Source organism: Triplophysa rosa, linkage group LG23 (genome assembly GCF_024868665.1).
Source record: "Triplophysa rosa linkage group LG23, Trosa_1v2, whole genome shotgun sequence".
Lineage (NCBI taxonomy): Eukaryota > Metazoa > Chordata > Actinopteri > Cypriniformes > Nemacheilidae > Triplophysa > Triplophysa rosa.
The window spans coordinates 7632597-7657024 of record NC_079912.1 but is presented as its reverse complement, the minus strand read 5'-3'; the positions used below and the strand labels follow the sequence as shown (position 1 = coordinate 7657024).

At 38.8% G+C, this 24428-nt stretch overlaps 1 protein-coding gene across 1 annotated transcript in view; it reads right to left on the bottom strand.

Annotated features, from left to right (window-relative positions):
- Positions 1–15797, bottom strand: part of vstm2a (V-set and transmembrane domain containing 2A) — a 43389-nt gene extending 27592 nt beyond the window's left edge. Inside the window, exons 1-2 of the mRNA XM_057322956.1 lie at positions 15430–15797; positions 14396–14565 (exon numbers count right to left, since the gene is read on the bottom strand). Coding sequence (XP_057178939.1) covers positions 14396–14565; positions 15430–15508 — 249 coding nt within the window. The 5' untranslated portion in view covers positions 15509–15797. The remainder of the gene's footprint in view (positions 1–14395; positions 14566–15429) is intronic.
- Between the last annotated feature and the right edge of the window lie 8631 nt (positions 15798–24428).

Below are 24428 nucleotides of genomic sequence, written 5' to 3'. Positions count from 1 at the left end.
CGCTATGGTTACCAGTTTGTCAATCATCACAAATGCGGGAGTGTTTACTATGTGTGGCTAAAGTCATTCGCAAACCAGTGGGCAGCGCTAGAGAAGTAGTCGTTGATATTATTCTGTGGAGGCGGTGCTCAACCTATCTGCATTCCAAGACCTGGCGTTCGCTGAGCCTGGTGTCAATAAGAGTTGTTATTTCAGTAAGACACTTACAGGATGTTCACTTGAATATGATTCCCTCTTATACAACAAAAGCTCAGGTTAAAATTGAGGTCTTAATTCATGGCCCCTTTAAAAGTTTTGTTTTCACTTGCAAGATAGTTCACCTTAATAAATGAAAAAAATCTTATAATTTATTCACCCAGGTGTATATAACTTTCTTTCTTCAGCTGAACACAAACTTTTTTGTCACAGTATGGTCTCCAATTTTATGAAGCTCCAAAAAGCACAACTATCCATCACAAAAGCAATCCATGCAACGCCAGTGGGTAAATAAATGTCTTCTTGAAAAGAGGGTGTTTGTGAAAACTTCACATTTTGAGTAACTGTCGTTCAGTACATTAGTTCATGCTGCTTCACGCCACACTATCAGGAATTGACCACAAAATTGATGAACGCCGAAGTGCAAAGGAGACCACACAAACAAAATGCCCGTCACAAACTAGAAATATACATAGAAAACAATTTTCAAATAACATGTCTCCATATTGTAATACCGAGATTTTCACTTGAGCCTTATGAAATGTTTACATTGAAAGGAAGAGTGAACTTGACACTCATGAATATGAAAATTAACGTTAGCCTGGAAACAAATGTTTATAGTTTAGTTGAAAATATGAATCTTTTTTTACACAAAAGCCCCATTCGCACATGATTAGTATTACCTGGGGACCTCTAGTCATTTGTAATAATTGCAGAGGTTGTCTGTGATCTTAATCCCATGCGATGTCTGTAATTTGTAAATTAAAAATTCCCCCGCAAATTACCTACCATATTTTGAAGAACACCGAGGTCCTGTGATAATATTAGTCCCATGCGAATCGGCATCTCTGTGATTTGGTGGGCTCATATATCATTTTTCAAGGTTTTATCCACCAGTTGCGAATAATGTAGGCTGTGTTGAAGTGTTTTGATATTATTTCGGGTGTTGGGTCATATCCATACCTGCCAACACTGTCGTTTTGGCCGGGAGTCTCCCGTTTTGTTATTTCTCATGGAAACTCGTAACATTTGAGACCCGGTGATCTGTCCGGTTCGCGGGTCTCAAACGCTGACAGGTACGGTCATATAGCATTATACACCATACAACTATAGGCTATACAAACTATACGCAAAGCCTTGCCATCACATCCAGGAAATAAGTCCGTAAATTTGAGTAAAATCACAGGCTTCACTTATCCCGTGCGAATGCGCCACATGAAATACAGATGTGGGGAGGTAATTTCTAAATCTCACGAGGTCCCCAGATAATACTAATCCCGTGCGAATAGGGCTAAAGACTCAAATTTACCCACTGCAGTCTTATTGATATCTTATTGGTTTTATAATAGACTCATGAAAAATGCATTACAAATATATATATAAAATAGTATTACAAAAACAAGGAGTGCAGGCATATTTATTTCAAATAACTGTATGCCGTGATGGCACGAGGATGAGAAAATTACAAAAAATTGAATTATATATAATAATAATTTCTTTAACTAACTAAACTGCAGCAATTACTGTATTTTATATATTTATTATATAATTGTACGTATTATTATTTTAAATATTTATATTATTTACATTATTCTAAATGTACTACCATCACATGTAAACTAGAAGCACTCATTAACAATACATTACATTAACAATATACATATATATGAAGTTTATTTCCAAATATATATATTTTTTTATTTTATTTTGTTATCATGTTTTTATTGTGTAAATTAGAAGTATTTTTAGTCATTATTTCTTAAATCATAACAAACCAACTGCACTGTGGTTGATATTAATTGGAATGCACAATGAAAAAACATGATTTTTGAAAAAAATAAAAAACAGAGTTATCTCTGTCTGGAAATAAGCTCTTCATATATTATACAGTATATATATAACCCCACAATGGCTCAATGTGGCTTACTTGTCATGCCTGCCTACTTTCAACATTTCAATAGGGCCGATACCTCCAACCTTGAACCTTCAATCTCAATTCATCGATCTGAACACCTAACTTCAGTTAGCCTTTAGAAACGTCATTAGCCCTGTGTTCACGTACATTTTCCAGCCAGGCGTGTGAATGTTTTGATGAGTATTGACAACAATGTAATTATTTGTGGGCTTATTAATTTAAGATCGATTGTGTTTCACTGTTGCATCACGCTAGAGTTGAAGATCAGGCCAAAAGGAACAAAATGCATGCAGAAAATGCAGAAATACTGGTACCTTTAGCATTTGGCATGCAGGCACTTTTACTCCAGGGCTATACACTACCTATAAAAATATAGGGTCAGTTATTACTTATTATTTATTTTTTCATTCTTTTTTACATTTTAGAATAATAGCAAACTCATCAAAACCATGGAATGACAATGACACATATACCATACACTGACAGGTCCATATTGATGATTGTACTGTGTGCAACAGAAACCTATTTGTATTTTGTATGAATTAATTTTATATCGATTTTTTTTCATCACGTTTTAGTACATTTTCCACCAGAAACCATACTTGTGGGTCCTGGTAGGATGAATTTGACTTTCTTTATATTTTTCCCCACTTACAGCATTTGACATCACGGCTCAGGATAGGTGGGGCAGTGATGACTGGCTGATGGAACCAGAATAATGCACAATGTCAAATTCCTGTACCCCCAAAGTGATCACATGGCAATTTACAGCTCGGATGATTGGCTGAGAAAGTTCTCTCTAAAAGGATGGTTTAGGCAGGTCACGTACCTCCTCGTGTGCTAGCTGGGGAACTGCGATGAGATCAATGAGAATGATAACAGGTATTATAGATCTCCGTGGAACACAGCCTCAAGCAACACATCATCAGCTCCTTGCAGTGTCAACAGTTTGATTTGAATCTGAAATCTGGTCTAACTAACACTTTCCTGAATTGAAACTTCTACACTCTAAAAATGGCTGGGTTATTTTTTAACCCATAACGCTGGGTTGAGTCCGTTGGGTTGTTTTTTTGGGTTATTTTTCCACATGTTAAACACTTTTTGGGTAGTTTTAGTTTTCCAGGTGTTGGGTTAAACCCGCTGGGTTAAAGTGCTGGGTTGTTTTTGCCCACCGCTGGGTTGTTTGAAGAGGCTCACGCGCTTCCCGCCCTGAAGACGTTGAGTGTACTACGCAACTTTCATTTTTATAAAGAACAATGGGGCAAAGCCACTGGTTGGAGCAATTTAAAGGTACGTATTTTACGTTTTAAGTAAATATTTATTGAAATGAGCAGAATTTGTAACATTTTGCAAGGCAACAGTGTCTTAACTAACATTAGTGATGTAACTTAGATGACCAGCAACTGTTACCTCAGATCGCCATTACATAAATTGACTCGCATAGTCCTGTTAAGATGCGCGACACTGCGAATTAATACAATTTTAGTTAACCCCATCACATGTAAGCTAAGTCTATGAACTTTAGTGAGAATTGAACTAAAAGTGAGTCAAACCGGCGAGTGCCCCGCGAGCGCGGTCCAGCATTCCCGGTTCAGGAACGCCTCTCTCGGAGTCCACTCTGGACATTAAGCGGCCAGTCAATTATATTGCTCCCTCCGTTTTAAACCAAACATTTCAATTACTTGCATATCCTGATGTCAAGACACAGTGCTAAGTGTATCGGAGTATTGTTATTTTATCATTTGGTTTTCTTCTTTATAGATTGGACCAAACGTGGTGGAATTTCTTCACCGGACAGAATTAACGAAGCCCTTTCATTTTGTTCCGCCATGGGAAACATCCGGCATATATCTCAGGCTTTTGTCATTTTGAATGGACAAGTTCTGGAACAAACCACGCTGCTTTCAGCTGTTGATGTATGTTTCAACGCATTTTATGTGTTTTGATGTTAACTTTCCCAGGCAATGCGCTTCTACCTGGGAATTTCTCCAGACTGTTGTTTTTCAAATGAAGGGGAATGAATCATCTGCTATTCGATTTCTTCGCTGCTCTCATGAGGAATAACTTAACTTTTATTTTTTTCCTTGATGTTTTTGTTAATATCTGTATTCGTTTAATTTAAATACAGTGAAAGTATACATTTACACATTAATGTTTTTACTGATTCAGAATTCAAATTTGACTGATTCATGAATGATTTTAATAATTCACTGATAATTGTTCTAATTGATATGTGACATAGGTCTGTTGCAACATGTAATTGTGCAGAATTTTATTCATTCGTGTTATCTATACTGCTAATGTTTGATATTAGCCATATTTTTATTTATTTAGTTATTTTTATTAATTGTCATTTGTTGCTACATATTGTGGAAAATGTTTATTAGTTATTTATAATGTTATTTATTAACATGTTATTTATAATGCTTGATAATGTTTGATATGAAACATTTTTATTTATTATAATTTAACAATTTTCTTTTATTTAAGCAAATCTATAAATATTGCTGCTACTGACTGTAAAAGTTTAAATTTTTATTAACAATTATTTTTACAGTCAAATAAAAGTGATTTTCTTTAAATAAATGTCAATTGTCTTGATTGACAATGAAGCACAGGAGAAATTAAGAATAACCCAGCAAGAATAACCCAGAATTAAACACATGAATAGTTAAAATGACTACATTTGGGGTTTTTTCAATAACCCAGCATGCTGGGTTAAAATGTGTAACCCAGTGTGCTGGGTTACTTTAACCCAGCATGTGTTCTGTCCAATATTTACCCAGCGCTGGGTTGCCAATTGGGTTGTTTTTAACCCAGCCATTTTTAGAGTGTACTTTTCTCATTTGGAGGAAAGTATGAAAGATGTGTTTCTTAAAGCAGAAGCAGGTAATACCGCACATCGTTGTTTGCGTTTTGTCAGCTTTTATGCAAGGAAAATCATTTGTTTTTTGGTGGTCCATTTATGTTCACAGGCATCATCTCCGTAGTGTCACGATGGGCTTCTTTCTGAGCTTCCTGCCTCTCAGTGGCACTTGAAGAGAAAAACACTCCGAGGAGTGGAGATGGAAATTGCTGCAGAGAAGATCATTATCTTGAACAGGTTGGGGATTTGTAGGATTTGCAGAGTGGTAGGTAGTGATATTACAGGTAAGTAAATCCCACATGTTGAATAAATCATTCACTGATGTTTAATTAAAGTCTTGGGAGATCAATTAGACTGACGCAGATTAATAAAGTTTTGATGAATACTTGTGTTGGGGAAAAAATCAAATCTCATGAGGTACTTCATTTTGATATAAATCACTATGAATCTGTGAAAATTGTCTCTACCTTCTCAAGATGTAAACAAGGAGGGTATTAATATAATAGAGAAATAACAAATGTAGAAAAGGCAGAGAACTCATTCAACACCGTATAAACAGAATCCTGGAGTGAAACTTGAAGCTGGCTAAAAAAAATCACAAGAAAATTATATTGTAGGCACATATGTAATGGTGGCTACTTTGAAGATGTGAAAATAAACCTAGTTTTGATTTCTTTTGGAATCACAACATAACACAACATTTAGTATCACAATATACAGGTATCACCGTAATATATATTAAAAACCATGATTATCCATATTTTGACAATTCTACACTTATGCTAATATTGTAAACAATTCAGCACCCCTTTAAAACACAAACAATATATATATATATTGAATAATGTAGGAAAGCAAACCGTGCCACTTTTCCTACTATGGAAGTAAATAGTGACCAAGAACTGTTTGGGTACAAGCATTCCTCAAAATAGCTTTCTCTGCGTTAATCAGAATAAACAAATATAGGTAACACTTTATTTTACAGTGCCCTTGTTACACATGTTACAAGTATTTACTATAGTATTTACTATAAATTATGCATAATTACATGTAACTAACCTTGAACCAAACCGTAATCCTAACCCTAACCCTATTGTAAGTACATGAAGTTACATTTATTACTCAGTACTTAAATGTATAATTACACTGTAACAGGGGCACTGTAAAATAAAGTGTAACCCAAATATATACAGATTTGGAACAACTCGAGGGTGAGTAAATGATGACAGATTTTTTTATTTTGGGTGAACTGTCCCTTTAAGAGCCACAATGTTACAGACGGTCTCTCTAATGCTTACACTTGAATTAAAGTGTGATTTGTTAGTCAAAATAGGAGAAAACACAAAATAAGCAAAGTATTAACTTGACTAACTGCATTATTTATTAATAAAAAATGCAAAATTGCTACTGTGAATTATTTTTGATAACCATGAAGTAAATAATCTAATATTGTGACCGCCCCATAGTTACATTTGTAATCCATAGTTTTGATGAGTTTACTCTTCTTCTACTGTAACTGACCCTACAATTTACTTAAATATTGAATTTAAAGACCCAGAGCAAGGTCATAGGTATTAATGGATATTCCCATGTCTCTTTCCCCCCACAAAAGTACTCAACATTTTCTGTAATCTTTGTTTTCTTTAACACGGTGCATGTTTAGGTTTATTTTATTTGACTTTACTTGAAAATGTGTTGTCCCTGTCACATGCCAAGCCACTGAGTGTTGAGAAACAACCATTTGACTGAACAAAGGGCCTTTTCAAGTCTGACACTTACACAGACATATAATGAAAATCTCATTTATAAAAACAACATTCTTGAAAATGTAATATTTTCAGGCTTCTATTCACACTGTCATTGCTGTGCTGACAACCTAAATTCACAAATGATGATTTTTAAAGGGTACATTTTCACAGGGTTTTAGGAAGACTGAAGAAAGAATGTTAAAAATATCAATACAGAGCTGAATTACAAGCACAGTAAATAACAATTTTCTCCACTTTCCTCCTGAAGTTCGGGTGCCATTCAATACTTCCAATTTGCTGCCTTCATGTAATCCTTCAGTGGAATCAAACGTTAGCTGTCCTGGGATTCCAATCAGTCAAAATCCATTAGTAGTTTCCTGCTGAGGTGAGATTTGCGTAATCTGACAAGAGAGATAAGAGCATCTGAAAAAACCACATGATCCAAACAAAACGTTCAGCTCAAAATATCGAAGACCTCCCAGAAAAAGAACTCCAGAGACGCTTTTCGGATCTTTCCCTCTCGTTTCTTCAAAACAATGTTGTTCAAAGCCAAAATTCATTGAGTTCTTATCATACAGCAGAGACTGATGGGAACACACATGCACCTGCAGAAAAGTCTGTTCGGTTCCGGGTGGGGGACAGAGAGAGATCAAATGCAAGTCATTCACTAATTGGGGCCCACGGTTCCCAATGTCTTCAAAGGCAACAGCTTTTGTTTTGATCCTCTAAATTGAATTGGGCTGTGCTGCTGGCATTTCCTCTCTACATTACATGGTTGCAGATTCCTCCTCCTCTGACACGATCCTCTGTCCAGCAACTCCACGTTCTCTTGCATATCTCTCTCTCCCTCTCTCTCTCTCTCTCTCTCTCTCTCTCCGGGAAACTGGTTGCAGCCTTTCTCTTTTTCATCAGGCTATGGCAGTTGTGGAAAGAATCCATTATGCTGGGATCTCCAAATCCCCAACAGCCCAGAGTTGAGATTAAAAGAGCGGCCGCCTACGCACGTTTCTACCGAAGCTTCACTTCACATCAGCAATCAAGCCACTGAGAGTTTTCTTTCTCTTGTTTTTTTTTTTTGTTGTTGGATTATGAATGTTTTTTGCCAACCAGGTTTTGGCGCCCACTAAATGCGTTTTAGCGGAACAGTCGATGCCAACTTTATGACAGTTAATTCCTAAGAGGGGCTTCCTTTGTTCAGTTATCACAGCTTGTCAATGACAATGAGGTTTATGTGTCATTGTGCATTAAGATGTTTGAACAAGTACCGTGCCATCAATGTGGCAGGCAGAACATTTAGAATATTTTGCCTAGTAAGTCGCCTGTGATAGATGAGTTCGGAAGTCATGGCATTTAAAAGCCTGCTTGAAATGGTTCATCATAAACCTCTGCCTCTAGAGATTAGTCAGTCGTGCAGTTCTTATGGATCCATTATAGGTTATCATACAAAATACTCGATGCTGGTACAGCATCACTAGGAGACATCGCCTATGAAATAATGACAACAATGTGACCTTATGAGTTATGAGTCATACTAATCATGTGACGGAACACAGCAGGAAGATGATGTCATGCAAAAGCACCCACAATCCATCTAATACACCACAATACTGCATTCTTAATATAACTAATATAACAATCTTAAATGCTATTATTAATAGTATTTGTACTTATAAGCAGTAGAATCACTATGTTTGAATGGCCATCCATGATTAAAAATGATATTAGTACTATATGGCATCTGCTCTACCAGCAGGGTTTAAGTCTGCCCATGTTAACCAGTTAAGCATTAACCGAAACCCTGGTGAGTATCAAGTAACATGCATTTCCAGTCACAACCACGAGTGTCAATGCATTTTTGTTCAGCTGAATCCATTTATTACAAAAAGAGAAAACTGTGAGGACACATATCTCATTTTCTAATAATGATTGTGAGATATTCTATAGGCTACATCAACATTTGCTTGATGTATGCTTTACAAACCATAAGGACTGAATTAATGCAGTTAGTAATAACTCAAAGGCCAATTCAATATGAATGTAGTTTTACATACAGTAACATGTCTCAGACATTAGAACATTCTCTCAAATCGCCCGACTCTTATTATCAACCATTTTCAAAGACCTGGACATCCATTTCAACGCTAAAGCCCAATGGGACTAAGAACGTCTAACCAAGTATAGCTAATGAAAAATTGTGGCTGAAGCTAAAAGACATGTTTCCCATTATAAAATCCCTTGTGGTGCGCACATTAGGTTAGTAAGCAGATTTTTTATAACCACCAAAAGAATTACACTGCGCACACACATCAATGAACCCTCAGCCTTTCCATTTAAAGTGTGAGAATGAGTGACTTACACATTTACGGCTTCTGATATTTTAATGCAATTTCGTACGTATTAATTTGTGTCATGCAGTTGTAAGTGTCAAATAAGCTTTTCATTAAAGCCCACTGTGAGTTACCGGTCCCAGTTTATGCCAAAGAAATGAACTCACTCTAATAACTCCCACACAAGGTTTTCAATTAAGCCATACCGTGATGCAATATCACTGTCATTATTGACATTCAGGAATGATGCTCGGAGTGTAAATGTAACACCAGGTCTGACCTCACTGAAGTTCTATCTTTTTGTGTGCTTTTTTTGAACCCCCGTCCTGATGTAACTTGGCTTGAGGCTACAGCAAGAGTACAACATCAAATATCATAGCAAAAATTGACACGGCCTGTCCCAACCCCTGTCGGATTCACAGATGGAAAGCCTAATCAGAACAGCATTACATCGATTATGAATGTGTCCTGGCCTAACAATAGCCCAGCCTGATGAATGTGGCTATTGGAGCCACATGCTTTCATTGACCTTCAGAGCTTATTCCCTTAAAAGTCTGACGGGGGAACTTAGACAGAGGACTGGCTGGTAATTGGGCTGAAGAGCGAAGCAGACTGGATGGTATGGATTTTGCATTAGTTGTACTTGTTGGGAGTATGCTGTGTAGATCAGGCCATCATTTTGATTGGGAGGATGAGACGCTCGTGCGAAACCTTAAGTGACAAAACGTCTGGTCCTTGTATAGCAACCGTATCAGCAGGAGTGGCTGTAAATTAAGGCAAAATGACCAAAAAAGCCTTAATTTAGGTCAATAACAGCAGAGTTGGTCAAAATTGAAGGACAAATGAAAAGTGTGTTGGTCAGAATCGAAGGTTCACCAAAGTTCTTCTTAACTAGGATCGATATGGACTGTGTTGTACTGTGGTGTTGATTAGGGCTGTAGACACTGATTTTAGCGGACTAAAGATGTACAGATGTACAGTAAGGGGCCCAGAGAAATATACAGTACTATTAGAATTTCAAGCAAATGCCCTGGTGCAGTAAAAACCCTATTAAGTTGACTGTTACTGACTGAATACACTAGTTGCCTTTATTTAATTGAGTAATGTAGTCTCCCAAAACTTGTATATCGTCGCTGTCCTTTAAAAACCTTTGATGTCCAAATGCGCTGTTTTTAGGAAACACTTACACTAAAACTACTCATTTTAAATGGTTATATTCAGTGCTGTCAAAGTTGACAAGCACTTTTTAATGCTTTGTATTGGTTCAATTTTTGCAAAACCCAGTGACAAACATAAAGGGTGACTAATAATGATTTATGACGAAAAATAAAAGCACAAAATAAAGTTGTAAATTGTTGATTTGACTGAACTTTTTGCTTATGTAATGTATATTGTAAGGATATTATAACAGAAATACACACCCTATATCTACATTATTCTACAAAGAAATATTGCTTACATGTCTTAAACAGTGTCCATGTTTATCAAATCAAACACAAATGATCTAAACAGTGAGTTCACAGAAAACATTTTTTTTACAAAAACAAACCACATCAAGGATACTAGAAAGAGCTTTAACCTCAAAAACTTATTTACTTTAAATGTCACATCAGTTCTTAATAAATAATAAAAATATCCATGCAAAAAGGATTATGGATATTCCTCATTAAAGTACATTGCACTTGAATTTTTATGTTTATTAAATTTACAAGCTAATTAATTTTATAGGCTAAAAAGTTAAATTACCTAAGATTTTAAATGTATGGGTTCATAACGTAAGTAAAGTAATTGTGACTAAACATTACTTAAAATTATAAGTACAAACAACATTATTACAGTGTAACGTAAAAACGGCTATATGTTTAAAGTAAGGAGATCATCAACATTATATCACAAAAAATGTTTTGTGCATTCATATGATATATGATTTAAACTATGATGTAACACTGCTCGTGACTCATGACTGGATGAAATTATAATGCACAGGAAGCATGCTCCATTAATGTATTGCATACTCTCTGTGGTTTACTGGGCATTCTCCTGTCTCACAGCTAACACTGTACGTGCATATTATGATTACATACTGACAGATCTTTCCTCCTAAAGCAGTAAGAACTGTTATTTTCTTGTCTGAACTGCCAATGGTAATTTATCCTTTAAAAATAAGTCAAAGAAGAGGATCAGGAAAGGTGGAGTAACGTGCCATTACACAGTGCACTTGTCTTAACAGAACACAATCGCATTCGAGTTCATTATGGCAAAGATGGTTTTCTATTTATTAGCAATGTTCGTATGTTCTGCAAATATCTTGCATAGATCTTTTGGTGATGACTTTCACTGTTTTAATGATTGTTATTACAACACATCTCTGTGGTGACTGTGAAAGTGTCTGCAACTATAAATGTAAAGGTTAATAACTGAAGCCAAGATAACAACATTGTGCAGCCGATCAAGAAGTGTAAATTGCTCCAGACTTGAAATGCCATTTATATGGCCCTGGCGAATGTGTGATGTGCAGTCATAATTACATGATTTGAAGTTTTGCCATGACTAGTCATCTTAGTACAAAAGCATAGTTATGATAAAAATATGTTACAGCCTCTTATTTTCTTTTATTTCACGGCTCGTTGGAATGCTTAAATCTGATTGACCAGTCACGACATTTGTAGGTTGGTTATTCCCAGATATCAACCTCTCAAAAATCATTTAGACAGATTTTTTTTACAAATGAAGTATAAACATATCTTTTAATAACATATATGACATTGTATTTACAATTGATTCAACCAAATTGCCTGTTTGTGACATTTGAACATTTCTTACCTTAAAACCGAAAGTAAACGGCTTTTCCTCGCGGAAGGTCTGCATTCGGTAAAAATGAGCAAATAAAATATTTCAAATTCAAATTGCATGTCCAGTTTTTTTCTCATGTGGCAGGTTGCCGTGTAATAAGCGGGATAATGTACAAGCAGCCGGCTGTTATCGCGAAATAAGCCCCTTCAGTGTGATACACTGATCACACTGTCGGGGCTTATTTCTGCGATAACAACCGGATGCCTGTACATTATCCCTAACTTAATTCTCTCTTTTGTTTTTATCACAGTCAATGGTCTATCAGAAGTGCTAAGTACGTCACATTCATCTAAATACATCTTTCTGAATCTCTGGATGAATAAACTTTACTGACAAACTAAGACGGCGCATTACTTTACTTAAAATAAATGAATGACTAAATGAACTTTGAGCTCATGCTCCAGTAGCCTCATTGCAAGTGTGTAAAAAAGCAGTTGCGCACGTTAGAAATTACATTATCATTTGCATTTATTTGCGACATAGCTCCTATGATAAATGGCTTCTTGACTTGCTTTGGGACATCAGACATACCCATCCCTTGTTTATCCAATATGGTAATATCGGAATAGAGTTTTCAAACTGGCTTCAAAGAATTGGTATTGGTGTGGATTGAAATATGCAAAACAGCTTGGCCTTGTAGCCAGGGGTGAACCCTTACATGCCATTAGAGAGGAAAGTGTGCACTATGCCTCATTCATCCCTATTCATAGAAATGTGAACTCGGACGGCTCTCTGTACTTCAATTTCAGCCACAGTGTCAGCAACAGCCATGGCTATAATATATTGACGCCTGCAGATTCGGGGTATGGATCATAACCATTATACATTATAACTGTGACAGAGATGGCACCACTGCAGCCTAGTGAGTCTGCCTCCACCATGCAGAAACCCACATATCATTCCTAATAGCCACTCTACAGAGGTGAACACTTTGATATTATATATCAGAACCCATTTGCGGATGTCACCCAACTTATTATTCGGACTTGTCGTGGATGTCTTTTTATACAATGTCTCTTCAATCTTCATTTTTGTCAGACTTGGCTTCGCCAGGGTCTCAGCTGCATGTCATTTGACGCACAATGGTCTAAAAAGAATGAGTTTTGGTGAACGATGCCACATTCTGCACTACAACTCCTGCCATCCACGCTGCAAATTGATAGATCCCATGGATCAAAGCCTTGGCAAAATGTGCATGATGAGAGACAACAATGGTTCGGTGTTAGCAGTATTAAATCTGAGCAGATTTCTCCAGGGAGAAAACGGCCTGTGCTGTCAGAGCGAACAAAAGGCATTTATCAAATGCAAAAAAAACTTGTTTAAAGTCAGTCATGACAAAGTGCCAAATGCCTTTGCAGAACAAACATTCACGGAGCAAGTGAATGCTAACTAGACTCCAATGGTGATGACACTAATACAACTGACTATACCTTCATCAACAGGCTTTCACTTAAAGGCATCTCACAAACCTGCCAAAAACTTGTGCGTTTGTGAAGCATTTTGACAAGGTAATACCACCACAGTGACACATACATAAAACACAAGCCGTGACTCACATTTGATAATTGTTGACATTACACATCACACAGGGTAGTTCTGAAATCGTTTTCATCATTAAACATGTCATGCCACATCACACAGTGTACACGTCCGCGGCATGTTGTCGCAGGCAGCCACACACACACACACACACACACACACACACACACACACACACACACACGCACACACACACACACAGACTTCTTGACATTTAGCCAGTGGTGGCTCACATAGACATGCATGAAAGCTCGATGTTCCAAGATAGGCCTCGGTTTTACGTCTTGCCCTTCAAAATAAAACCAGTGATATCCAAATGAGTGTGTCACAGCAATTTTGCTGTGGAACTCAAAGGCTTAGGGGTCTTACATTCAGTATGTATCACGACGAGTAAATCAGGCTTCTGCATGCAAGAGAAAATCCTTGAGCAACTGATTAGATTAATGTGTGTTGTGTTGTTTGTGTACTGTGTTTGTGCATGTTTTGACATGCTGTGCAGGGTTATGGACACATGAGTGAAAACACAGGAAAACTGCGCACTGCCTTTCAAAGGGACACAAGTAAAACTCACCATTAAGCAGCAGTAGAGAATTAGTTGCAAAACATTTCATTTTCATAAAACATTTCCTTTCTGCAGCATATTACAGTGGCACTGCATAAAAGAAAAACCGCTGTCCAATAATTTCACACCATCAGTGCAACTTTTGCATTTGCGTCAAAAGAGCAGAAGGGATAAAATGTTGCGTAACGTAGGCGTGGGGGGAAATGGGGGAGCAGATACAAAGATATGTGTAAAATGCCAAGGACGCGATTTAACTTTAAACAACCTGTTTTCCTTTTTTTATATATATTCAATACGCTATGAGAAAATTCTCCTGCACACTGGGAAGTTATGGAACCCAGTTACGAACAATGAACCCTTCCTCAATCCAAGCGCATTAAATGTCATTACCTCCGTGTCGTCCTCGTCCTCCTCGCTTGTAATCGGTTCCTCTGGAGCACGAATAAACCACCACTGGATCTCCAAGTAAACCGAAGACAACAAGCTTTGAAATGCACATGCCATTTCAATGTTCTGTCCTTCTCTTACCGTGATGTTAGACGGTAAATCGGTAAACTTTCCTGCAAGAGAGACGTAACAAGTTAACCTTATCCTAACAATGGGTGGGAGTCCTACACCGTGTCAATCTTGCCAAACCGCCAGATCGTCTAAAATACCCGCCTAGACTCTTAAAATAATAATCATGATATATTTGATACATAATTTTCTCCATACTTGGTCGATAATTATGTAAAGGATGAATATTATGTTTAAAACAATTTATTCGATGAGAAATCCCATAACTCGTCTTATGAAAAGAGGGACTTTTCAGAAGAAGAAAATTATTTTGCAACGATTTAACTCTTCTGATTTGATTTCATTTAATGAGACTCTCAGACAAGTATCGATCTGTTCATGCAGCAGTGCCTCTGTTTGTTAAAAATCGAGGACTTCCCCTCCGTGTCCTGGTTTTATAACGGCGCGATTAATGAGAGCTGTCCGTGGTGCTGAAAAACAACCGCAGTCCGTTTAACGAAGCCCAATTCTGAGCATCAGCCACTTGAGATGCAAGTCGCGCATGCCGTCCCTTCAAAATGAGCCCTTTACTACCTAATGTTGTTTGAAAACACAGTATTAGTTCATATAAGGGAAAGGACACAAAAAGAGACAATATTATGCAAGCGTTTGAGTTGATCCGCAATCAACAGTTGATTTTCTACCTCGCATCACGAATAACGCGATCGCGTATGTGAAACTTTTATCACTAATTTATAATCTACAACAAAAACACAAATGCAGCAACTGTTTTTAAACGTAGAATAGCCGAGAATAGGAACATATTTAGAGTTTCCTTGAACGGTAATAGGATGCCTAATCCAATGCATTTAAAAGTCTGGTTAGCATTAGGAAACCCCTCGGATGCCAGTTGAATTTGTTATTCTTACCGTCCAGAGAAAATCCAACTTGAATTGACAAACAGGAAAAGAGCACAAATCCAACACCGTCATGTAAGGTCCACATCATTCCAATGAAAACTGTGATCTCACATTAGCCGAAAAAAATAATGTCCTCCAGAAATGTTCAACGCATTAAGCAAAAGCCATGTGGTTATGACTGGACTCGAAACGCCAAGTGGGAAACATGCTGCAACTCTGGCGCAAAAGTCGCTCCTGAACTTACACACAGGTGCTCAAGGCTCTCGACTGTCTCTGCAAGGTGTTGGTGAAGTAATAATGCTTTCGGTTCCTCTCTCTCTCTCTCTCTCTCTCTCTCTCTCTTTCTATGAGCCTGTGAAACGTCAGTGTGCGGCTCTCACAAGCGCCCCATTGCGCGCGCCGTGCTCAGACGAAAAGAGCCGAGAGTGACTCACGAGCGCTACTCGGAAATCTGCATCACTTCGAGTTTTCTTTAGCGGGAGAGAGAGAGAGAGAGAGAGAACGAGCGAGCGAGAAAGATGTAAAAATATTCTCAAATCACCAAAGCTTTGCTTCGTTACGTGCACGATACGATAAAACAAAATAAAATACTGTGCATGAACTCAGACACTGTTTAACTTGTGAATAGACCATTGAAATAAAGCATTGCAGTTGAGTTTTATGTCGTATTATTCCTTTTTTTATCCAGCACATGTACTGCAGTATAAATAGTCCATCATCAAATGACAAACTGTCACACGTGGTTGTGTGTCTATATGCACACAGAGACATCTAAATTAGTTTTTTTTTTCGTATAGCCAAGTATTTTATTTGTTATGCAATAATCTATGGAGCAAAGATTTTCATATGCTATAGCCTAAGAATTGTTCTATGTGCAGTTTTTGTTACTTGTGGGCAATTTGCTATTATCACAATTACGTGAATAGGGTGAATTTGAAAACGTTTCAATCCTCTAATCGGATGTTACCATTTTGCCATGTGCTATCTATATATCAAAATATCAAAATAATGTTAAAAAACATCAAAAAGTTGCACACTCTAATGTAAGCTAAATCTCAACTTCATATTTTCATTTACACCCTGTTAAGATTCCATTCTGTTAGGCTCCATTCATTTAGGTATCTGGATTGTTCTGTAGTCTGTTATCAAGTTATAATTGAAAGTTTGCCTGCGATTGACCTTTTCCATATGCAAAAGTAATAATGTTCTTGTGTTATATTCAAAGCTAGTTCAGTAGGTCCAGCTTTTGTGTGACCTAAAAAAATACAGGTGACGGTTTGATGTGGACTATGACTCATGATGGAATTATTGCCCGTCTCTAAAGCGAAATAGCTGACTCGCAGTCTATATGGACAGCTGTCTCCGTAAATTGCTCCTAACCCCAGACATTCAGAGGCCTACGATGCAACGCATGCCTTAGCCATACTGGAATAAAACCAGAAAGCAGCATTTTAACATAAGCCAGTAAAGAAAGCAGCTCAGGATACTCACCCCTCAAATCTCTTTGAGCCAAGCAAAGCGCATGGAAAAATAATTACGCTTTTTTTTCCTAGACTGATGATGATGGCATAAATGCAAATTGTGTTCAGCATCTGTGATATTTATTACAGTGCACTCAGTATTAATATTTTATACCCAGTCCGATAACTCGCTCTCTGATGCACATCATGCTGATAGGATGAGGCTAACATAGACTACTGATGCCCACTGAGGATGACTTCAATTTACAAGCCAAAGATTAGAAAAATACGCAACTATATTCCACTGGCTAAAGGTTTTTATTTATTGTGAAGACACTTGGGAGACGTGGATAATACAGGGCAGAGAATTTGATCAGTTTAAGAAAAGTATTGAGGAAGAAACACTATTAAAGTGCCCACATTAAACATACACTGTGACGTTAATATACAGTAGCTAACAACAAAAGCAAAAATGATAACAATGCTATTTTTCTGTGGTAATCAATAGATATATCTGGACAATGTCAATGTAGGATGTTTACTTTGCAGTGAAATAGAAAACGGAAATGTCATCAGTAAAGGTATATCATCACTAATAATACAATATAGATTCACCCCACACATCACCCTCACCTTGTGGAACGGCAAGTTCCTCTTGTGTCTAAGACTCATACCTGCAGTGATGTACAATGCGAGTGGCTTTGCAATACATTCCATAGACACATCCAAGGACACATTTGATGTAGAGCATCCATGAATCTATGTAGAGAAATGAACAATGTCATAACCAGGTTTAGTGGCCCACTGGGGACAAAAACAGAAGAGAAATCAATATCCTGTGCTTTCGACTAGTCATTGATATTGAGAATTGAGAGAATTCTGTCGATCATGGTGGGAGGTATTAGCATCAGTATGCATAATTCTAACTGACTGAGTGTCTTGTATCTCAATCTGTTGCCCTTCTTTAAATCACACCACACTGACCTGTTTACAGGCATGTCAAGCAAAAACGTTCTCATTGGCCTGTAAATAAAGACTTGCCTAATACTTAGTCATTGCTAATAGCGCATGCATTAGATAAATGAGAGGTGCGAGCCTAAGGGGGTTTATTGAACAGACCGTACCATGGAAAATTAATTATAGCCCATGGTGTTGTATTAAATGTCAGCTGGGTGCTGCTCAAGAGGAACAGGAAGAATCAACGGTCAACTAATTTCCCCCAGTGAAAAATGCAAGAGCTGTGATTGGTGGAAAAACAAATGTAATGATTTGAAGATGCATCCCATATATGTACAATTTACTTTATTTTAGGCATTCCATTTTTTTAAATGTCTGTCCATTTCCCCTCCTAAATCTTTACATGGTGGTAAATGTAATGTCGATTCACAGTCTGGAGGTCTGGAGTGTGGCTGCACAGCATGAGATATCATTACACTTTGCGAGCCAGTCATGAAGCTCCATCATTTGTCACACAGTCCAAAATGGCAAACTTTGCTTGGCGTGCGAATGTTGGCTCGACTCGAAGCAAAAGATTTGGCAAGGGAATGCTACGCACACTACACTACACACAAAACTGCAGTGAAGTTGTTTGGATTTCACAGACTTGGCAGCGTGGTAATTGTAAAGTAGATCTGGATGGTATTTTAAAAGGGAGGAAGGATCAAACCAGCGCATGTCAGGTCCAAATGACCCGACCACCAGAATTAAAAGGAGAAAAAAATATTTGCTCGTGACTTTGGTCAGCAATAAAGAGATGTCAAAAAGAAAGTGTTTATTAAAAATGACAGTTTTGCCAGTAACCACACGCCCCTTATATCACTTCAACTCTACACTGTAAAACTTTGCTGTGGTGTTGCAGTGGGTTTGCCAGTAACTTACTGTAGATTTAATTACCACTTAATACTACTTTCCTATTAGTGCTGTTTTCAATTAATTTAATCAAAATGAAAACACTCTGACTTTTTTATTCAAAATGAGCAAGAAAAGCAAGTAATGCTCATTACTGGCCTTACACTGCAAAAGATGACATTCTTCCTAAGAATTTTTGTCATGCTTTCTAGTAAAACTATTTAACACTTCTTAAATTATGATACTTTAACATTTACATCAATTGATTTGGCGACTTACAAGTAGGAGAGCATATAAAGACTGTGTCAACATGCTAAACAGTACCGTTGGTTTACAAGGCCCTGCTAGGAGGATTAAAGCTGGAGTAAGCAAGGGATAACAAGAACAGTGTTATCACAACAAGAACAGTGAAGATTTTTAGTCTTGTTTTATGAAGGAAAATATAAGATAGGTAAGTTTATGTTTGAAACAAAATTGTAAGTTAAATCTATAGCAAGTTACTGGCAAACCTGCTGCAAAATTACAGCAAATTTTAACATGATTTTCAAACGAGGAAAACAAGAGAATTTTTGAATTCTCATTCACACAGCTCTTTTTCTTCAAAAAGGCAAAAAAATAAACATGAACTGGGCATAATTTCAAGTTATCAGGCACCATAGGGTAGCATGCAGGTAAAAAGTTGTAACGATTAGCATATTTGCATTAGCATGCTACGTTCAGTTATGACAATCTATAATAGGGGTTCAAACCCCTTTCAGACCCTCAAATATGATGAACCCTTTGAGAGGTACCCCCTTTCTAAAATACATATTTATTTTTTTGTATAAAGAAGCATTTAAACTGTTAGACAAACAGTAAGTGTGATATTACAAAGACAACATATTGTTTGTAGAAATGAAACTGTAATAATCTTCAGTGTAATTCTACAACATTTGCAGTCTTTTGTATCTCAAAACTTTTAGTAAACCTTTGTAAAACTTTTGTATCTCAAAACCCTTAGAACATTCTGGAGGCCCCTGTGAGACCCCAGTTTGAAAACCCTTGCTCTGGAACCAAACCACTGGCCGTTAATATGAAGTAAATATTTTTGCTCTTGATTTTTTTACGTAGACAAAGGTGTTCACTGTTAGCTGTATGGAAAGAAGACTTCATTTTGTGTTTGACAAAACATATAAATAAATAAAAATAAAACAGTTCCTCTAATTTTTCACAATGGTGCAGTCTGACTCTTGTATCGCCATAAAGGCATGGGCCAAATACCGGTTTCAATGTATACTGCGGTATACTCAAAATTGTGGTTATACCATTCCCAAGGTATGAGCTCTTTTATATTTCTCATCAAAAACAGAAAGTGTAGGACCCATCAGGTTCTTTGCTATTTATTGTTTATGCTTAATTTGTTGTTTGCTCATCTGCATTTCATTTATTTATATTTAAGTATGTATCTAAGTATATACGTTCAATTACTAGAAATGCAAGTAAAAATGACTAGGAAGGGGTGCCATGCTTCCAAAAGGTTTAGAAACCTGTCATGATTCTGCCGCATCATGTCATGTTTCTTGTAGTCTAGCCATGGCAGGGCCATGAAAAAACCTCATGTTTTATGTGGAGAGAGGCATTATTGCGCGTATGGCCTTCCATACACTCTCCCCGGTCTTGTCTCTGGTTCCCGCCCTCTCGTCTCCCCATTATTACTCATAGTTATTTCCTACTTAATGCCCTTGTGTCCTCTGTCTCGTGCTGGATCATCTATGTTGTTGCACTGGTCTTGTGCCTTGTCCCGTATCACCATGTAAGTCTAGTTTAGTTATTTTAGTCAAGTCTAGTGTGGTAATTGTCTTGTCTAGTTTAGTGTAGTTAGTTTATGTTCCTGTGTTCCCTTCCGGTTCCTAACCTTGCTGTTTTGTTGTTTTACCCCCTTGTGGGTTTTTGTTTCATGTTTTGTATTTGTATTAAAGCCTTTTGTTAACCCCTTACCCGCTGTCTGCACTTGGGTCCTCTGTCCTTGTTTCCCGCAACCGCCATGACCCTTCCCGGGTATCGTGACAGGGACCACTGATTTAACCTGACATACCTGTTTACTACTGTTCCAAATATTTTGTGTTGCTTAAAAATGAAATATATTATGTTCAATGTTTCTTACCCAAACATTTAAAACATTTGATAATGTGATTTTTGATGGCTTAAGGTTATCATACCGTCAAAGTCTCATACCGGCCCATACCTACCATTATATGTAGATTTTATACCAACCTCATGTTCAGAAAATTGAAGCTGATTTTTTGTGATGGGGACAGACCTAAAAAAAACAGAATGCTAGAGAGGAGGTCCCAAGAGGTTTTTGAATTCAAAGAGCCTTTATATCTTATTTGATATTTACCTGTAGTCGCCGTGCTTCCATCCGCCTGAGTCATTCCATTTTGTCATGCATTATGCACGGCTTCATTTTATATATTTATTTATTATTTGTCTTTCAAAATCAAAATGAATGCCAAACAAGCCCGCATCATAAATATTGCAACATGGACAACTGATATGCAAAGACAAAGCACAGACATTGCACCGAAGTAAGAAAAAAGACTATTTCAATATGCCAAGTAGATGTTAGATTAGGAGATCGCTCTGTATATCCTGTATAGCAACCATCAACAGCACCCCAGAAACTACTTAGCAACACCTAAAAAACTAGTAACACCCTTGTAATCAGTTAGAAATCCTTAGCAACCACCCAGCATCTGTTTGTCTGTCTTACTGCCATTGTACTGTTCTGAAATGCTAAACTATCACATTAACATTGATACAGTATAGTGACTTTGGCTCTCCTTGCCACCAGTGTTTGTTAAGCTGTAAATATTTGGAGGTTTAATGAGAGCCTTGGCATACACATGACTGACAGTTAGGTCACAGTTTTTGAGTTTAGGCCATTTCCTTTTTTTCCGGAAGGCTGAAAGAAAAAAACAATTCTTTCCTGGATGAAAGACAAACCAGTGAACTTTTCAAAAAACGGGGAGGCATGTCATTCAATGCCATAGAGATTTGAGAGAGAGAGAGATTATAAAGAAGGTGTAAAGAGAAATGACTGCAACTAACAATTGAGTCAGCATCGTTCGAGCTGCTCCAACATTTCTTTCCAAAACATTTTAGAGAAGCATTTTTTACAGCTGAACCAATGAAAGAATCCATGATGGGGCTTACAGCGTGATTAAAGTTAAGCAGCTTTATGTCCATGTGAACAATGTTCAATGCAAATTTTGCTATCATTCATTACTAAGGATAAGAAAAGTATACTTACCATATTATATAAATATATGTCCTTAGTACGAATTCTCATCACCTATAGAGTGCGTTCATGTTATAGAAGACATACGATCAGTTAAAATTTCACATTATTTGGGAAATGCAAAATACAAAATAAATATTTAAGTCAGAAAGGTATTGTCTAGAAAGGTATTGTCAGAAATTGTATTTAAGTCAGAAAGGTATTGTCCACCTAGATGGGCTATTCCAGCCCATCTAGGTTTCCTTTATTATCCCTAGATGTTTCTTGTCCTGTGTCTGACCGTTGTGTGTTTTCCACTACAGACTGACCTAGGTGCTGCTGCGGCTCACCTATAGCATCTTGATATCCTCTTTGTGTTTCTTAGCCTTAGCATTAGCCTTGCCACAGTCCTAGTCATAGCCTTAGTCCTAGCTCCTCTAGTCAATTTTCCTTCACGAACATGCTTCACTTGACTCTGTTTTCCTTAGCCTTTGCAGTGTATTCTCACCTCTCTCCCATCACGTCCCAGGTCTGCTCTCTATCTACGCAGTTTCCATTGGCGTCCCGGCCGGCGGCCTCGCTCCACACCCGACCTAACTGCAGTCGCATCAGGGGCGCGATCTTCGCCACGAACTACCACTTCTCTCTCCTCCTGAGAGTTGGTTCGAGGAAGACCTTCGAACCCCGACTACTGACCCCTTACCCCGGTGGTGGATTCTCAACACTTTTCGGAGTTCCCTCTCATTCCGGTGGTGTATCTTTCTGCTTCCCGCGACTGTGCATTCCCTGGCTGTTTGGATTATTGACTGTTGCCAATTACTAATAAAGCTTCTTCCCGCATTTGGGTCTCTCTCAGCTTTGTTGACCATGACAGAATGGTCAGACCAACATCACGACCCAGCGGGACCGGATCCCTTACGCACGGCGCTTCAACAACAGGGCGTTCTGCTGGGACAGGAGGTTGACGCCCTTCACAGGCAAGTGGTGGCGTTGCAGCTTCAGTTTTCGGATCTTCTCCGTGGTACCGACGGCGCTGCGGGATCACCATTTTCTCCACCACGCGGAGCCTCAACTGATCCAGAGCCCCATGCCAACAGTCCCCCACTTTATGACGGGGATCCCAACTCCTGTCGGGCGTTTCTATGGCAGTGCTCTCTGGTGTTCGCCCTCCAACCACGCCGTTATTCGACAGAGGAGACCAGGATTGCGTTCATACTCACCTTGTTGACTGGACAAGCACGCCAATGGGGGGTCGTGGTGTGGGAGGCTCAGGACCCTTGTTGCCGTTCTTTTCGAGAGTTCCGGGAGGAGATGACCAGCCTGTTCGATAGGTCGGTTCGTGGTGATGAGGCGGCGGCAAAGCTCTCACGTGTTGTCCAGGGAAGAGGCACGATCACGGACTATGCGATTCGTTTCAAGACATTATCTGCGGCTTGTGACTGGAATGCAGGGGCGCTACGCGCACGCTTTCTCAATGGCCTTAACCCCAACATCGCTGATGAGATCACAGCTGATCAACCTCTGTCTCCGAGTCGAGAGCCGGATAACTGTCCGTCGACGGCGCCGCTCCTCTCCACCCTCCTGGCGACGCAGTGAGTCCAGCCGGGACACCTTCCGGGAGGCCAGCCGGGACCCCAACCCCACCCACCTCCCTCAGCCGGACTCGGAGCACATGCAGATCGGCCGGTCACGCCTAACACCGGCCCAGAAGCACCAGCGACTCATGGACGGTCTTTGTTTTTATTGTGGCAAGGCGGGGCATTTAGTAATTCACTGCCCGGCAAAAGCCGACGCCCACCCGTAGAACGGAGATTACGGGTGGGCGCCATCTATGAATCCTCTCCGAACTCACACACCGTGCTGCCATTTCACCTCACCTTCGGCCTTACGACCCATTTTACTCCCACTCTGGTTTGGCTCTGATCGACTCCGGGGCTGAAGGCAATTTCCTGGACGGGGCCATGGCTCGGAAGTGGGGCATTGCTATTCACTCCATACATCCGCCGATCTCAGCCTTGACGCTGGCGGGACTGCCTCTATCCACCGTCACCCACGTTACCTCTCACGTAAGCCTTTTTCTGTCTGGTAATCACTGTGAGAAGATTAGGCTGTACATCCTCGATTCCCCCACTAACCCGCTGGTATTAGGGCATCCGTGGTTGTCACAGCATAATCCTCACATTGATTGGGTGAACACTTCTGTCTTAGCGTGGAGCCCTGCTTGTCATGTGTCTTGTCTTGGTCCTGCTCCTGCTCCCTCTCCTGTCTCTGTGTCTCCTGTGTTGCAGGTTAGTGACGCCGATTTGGCCGGGGTCCCGGGGGAGTACCACGATCTGCGATCCGTGTTTAGCAAGTCCCGGGCCACATCCCTTCCGCCACATCGGCTCTACGACTGCGCCATCGACCTACTCCCGGGCGCTTCTCCGCCTAGGGTTCAGTTA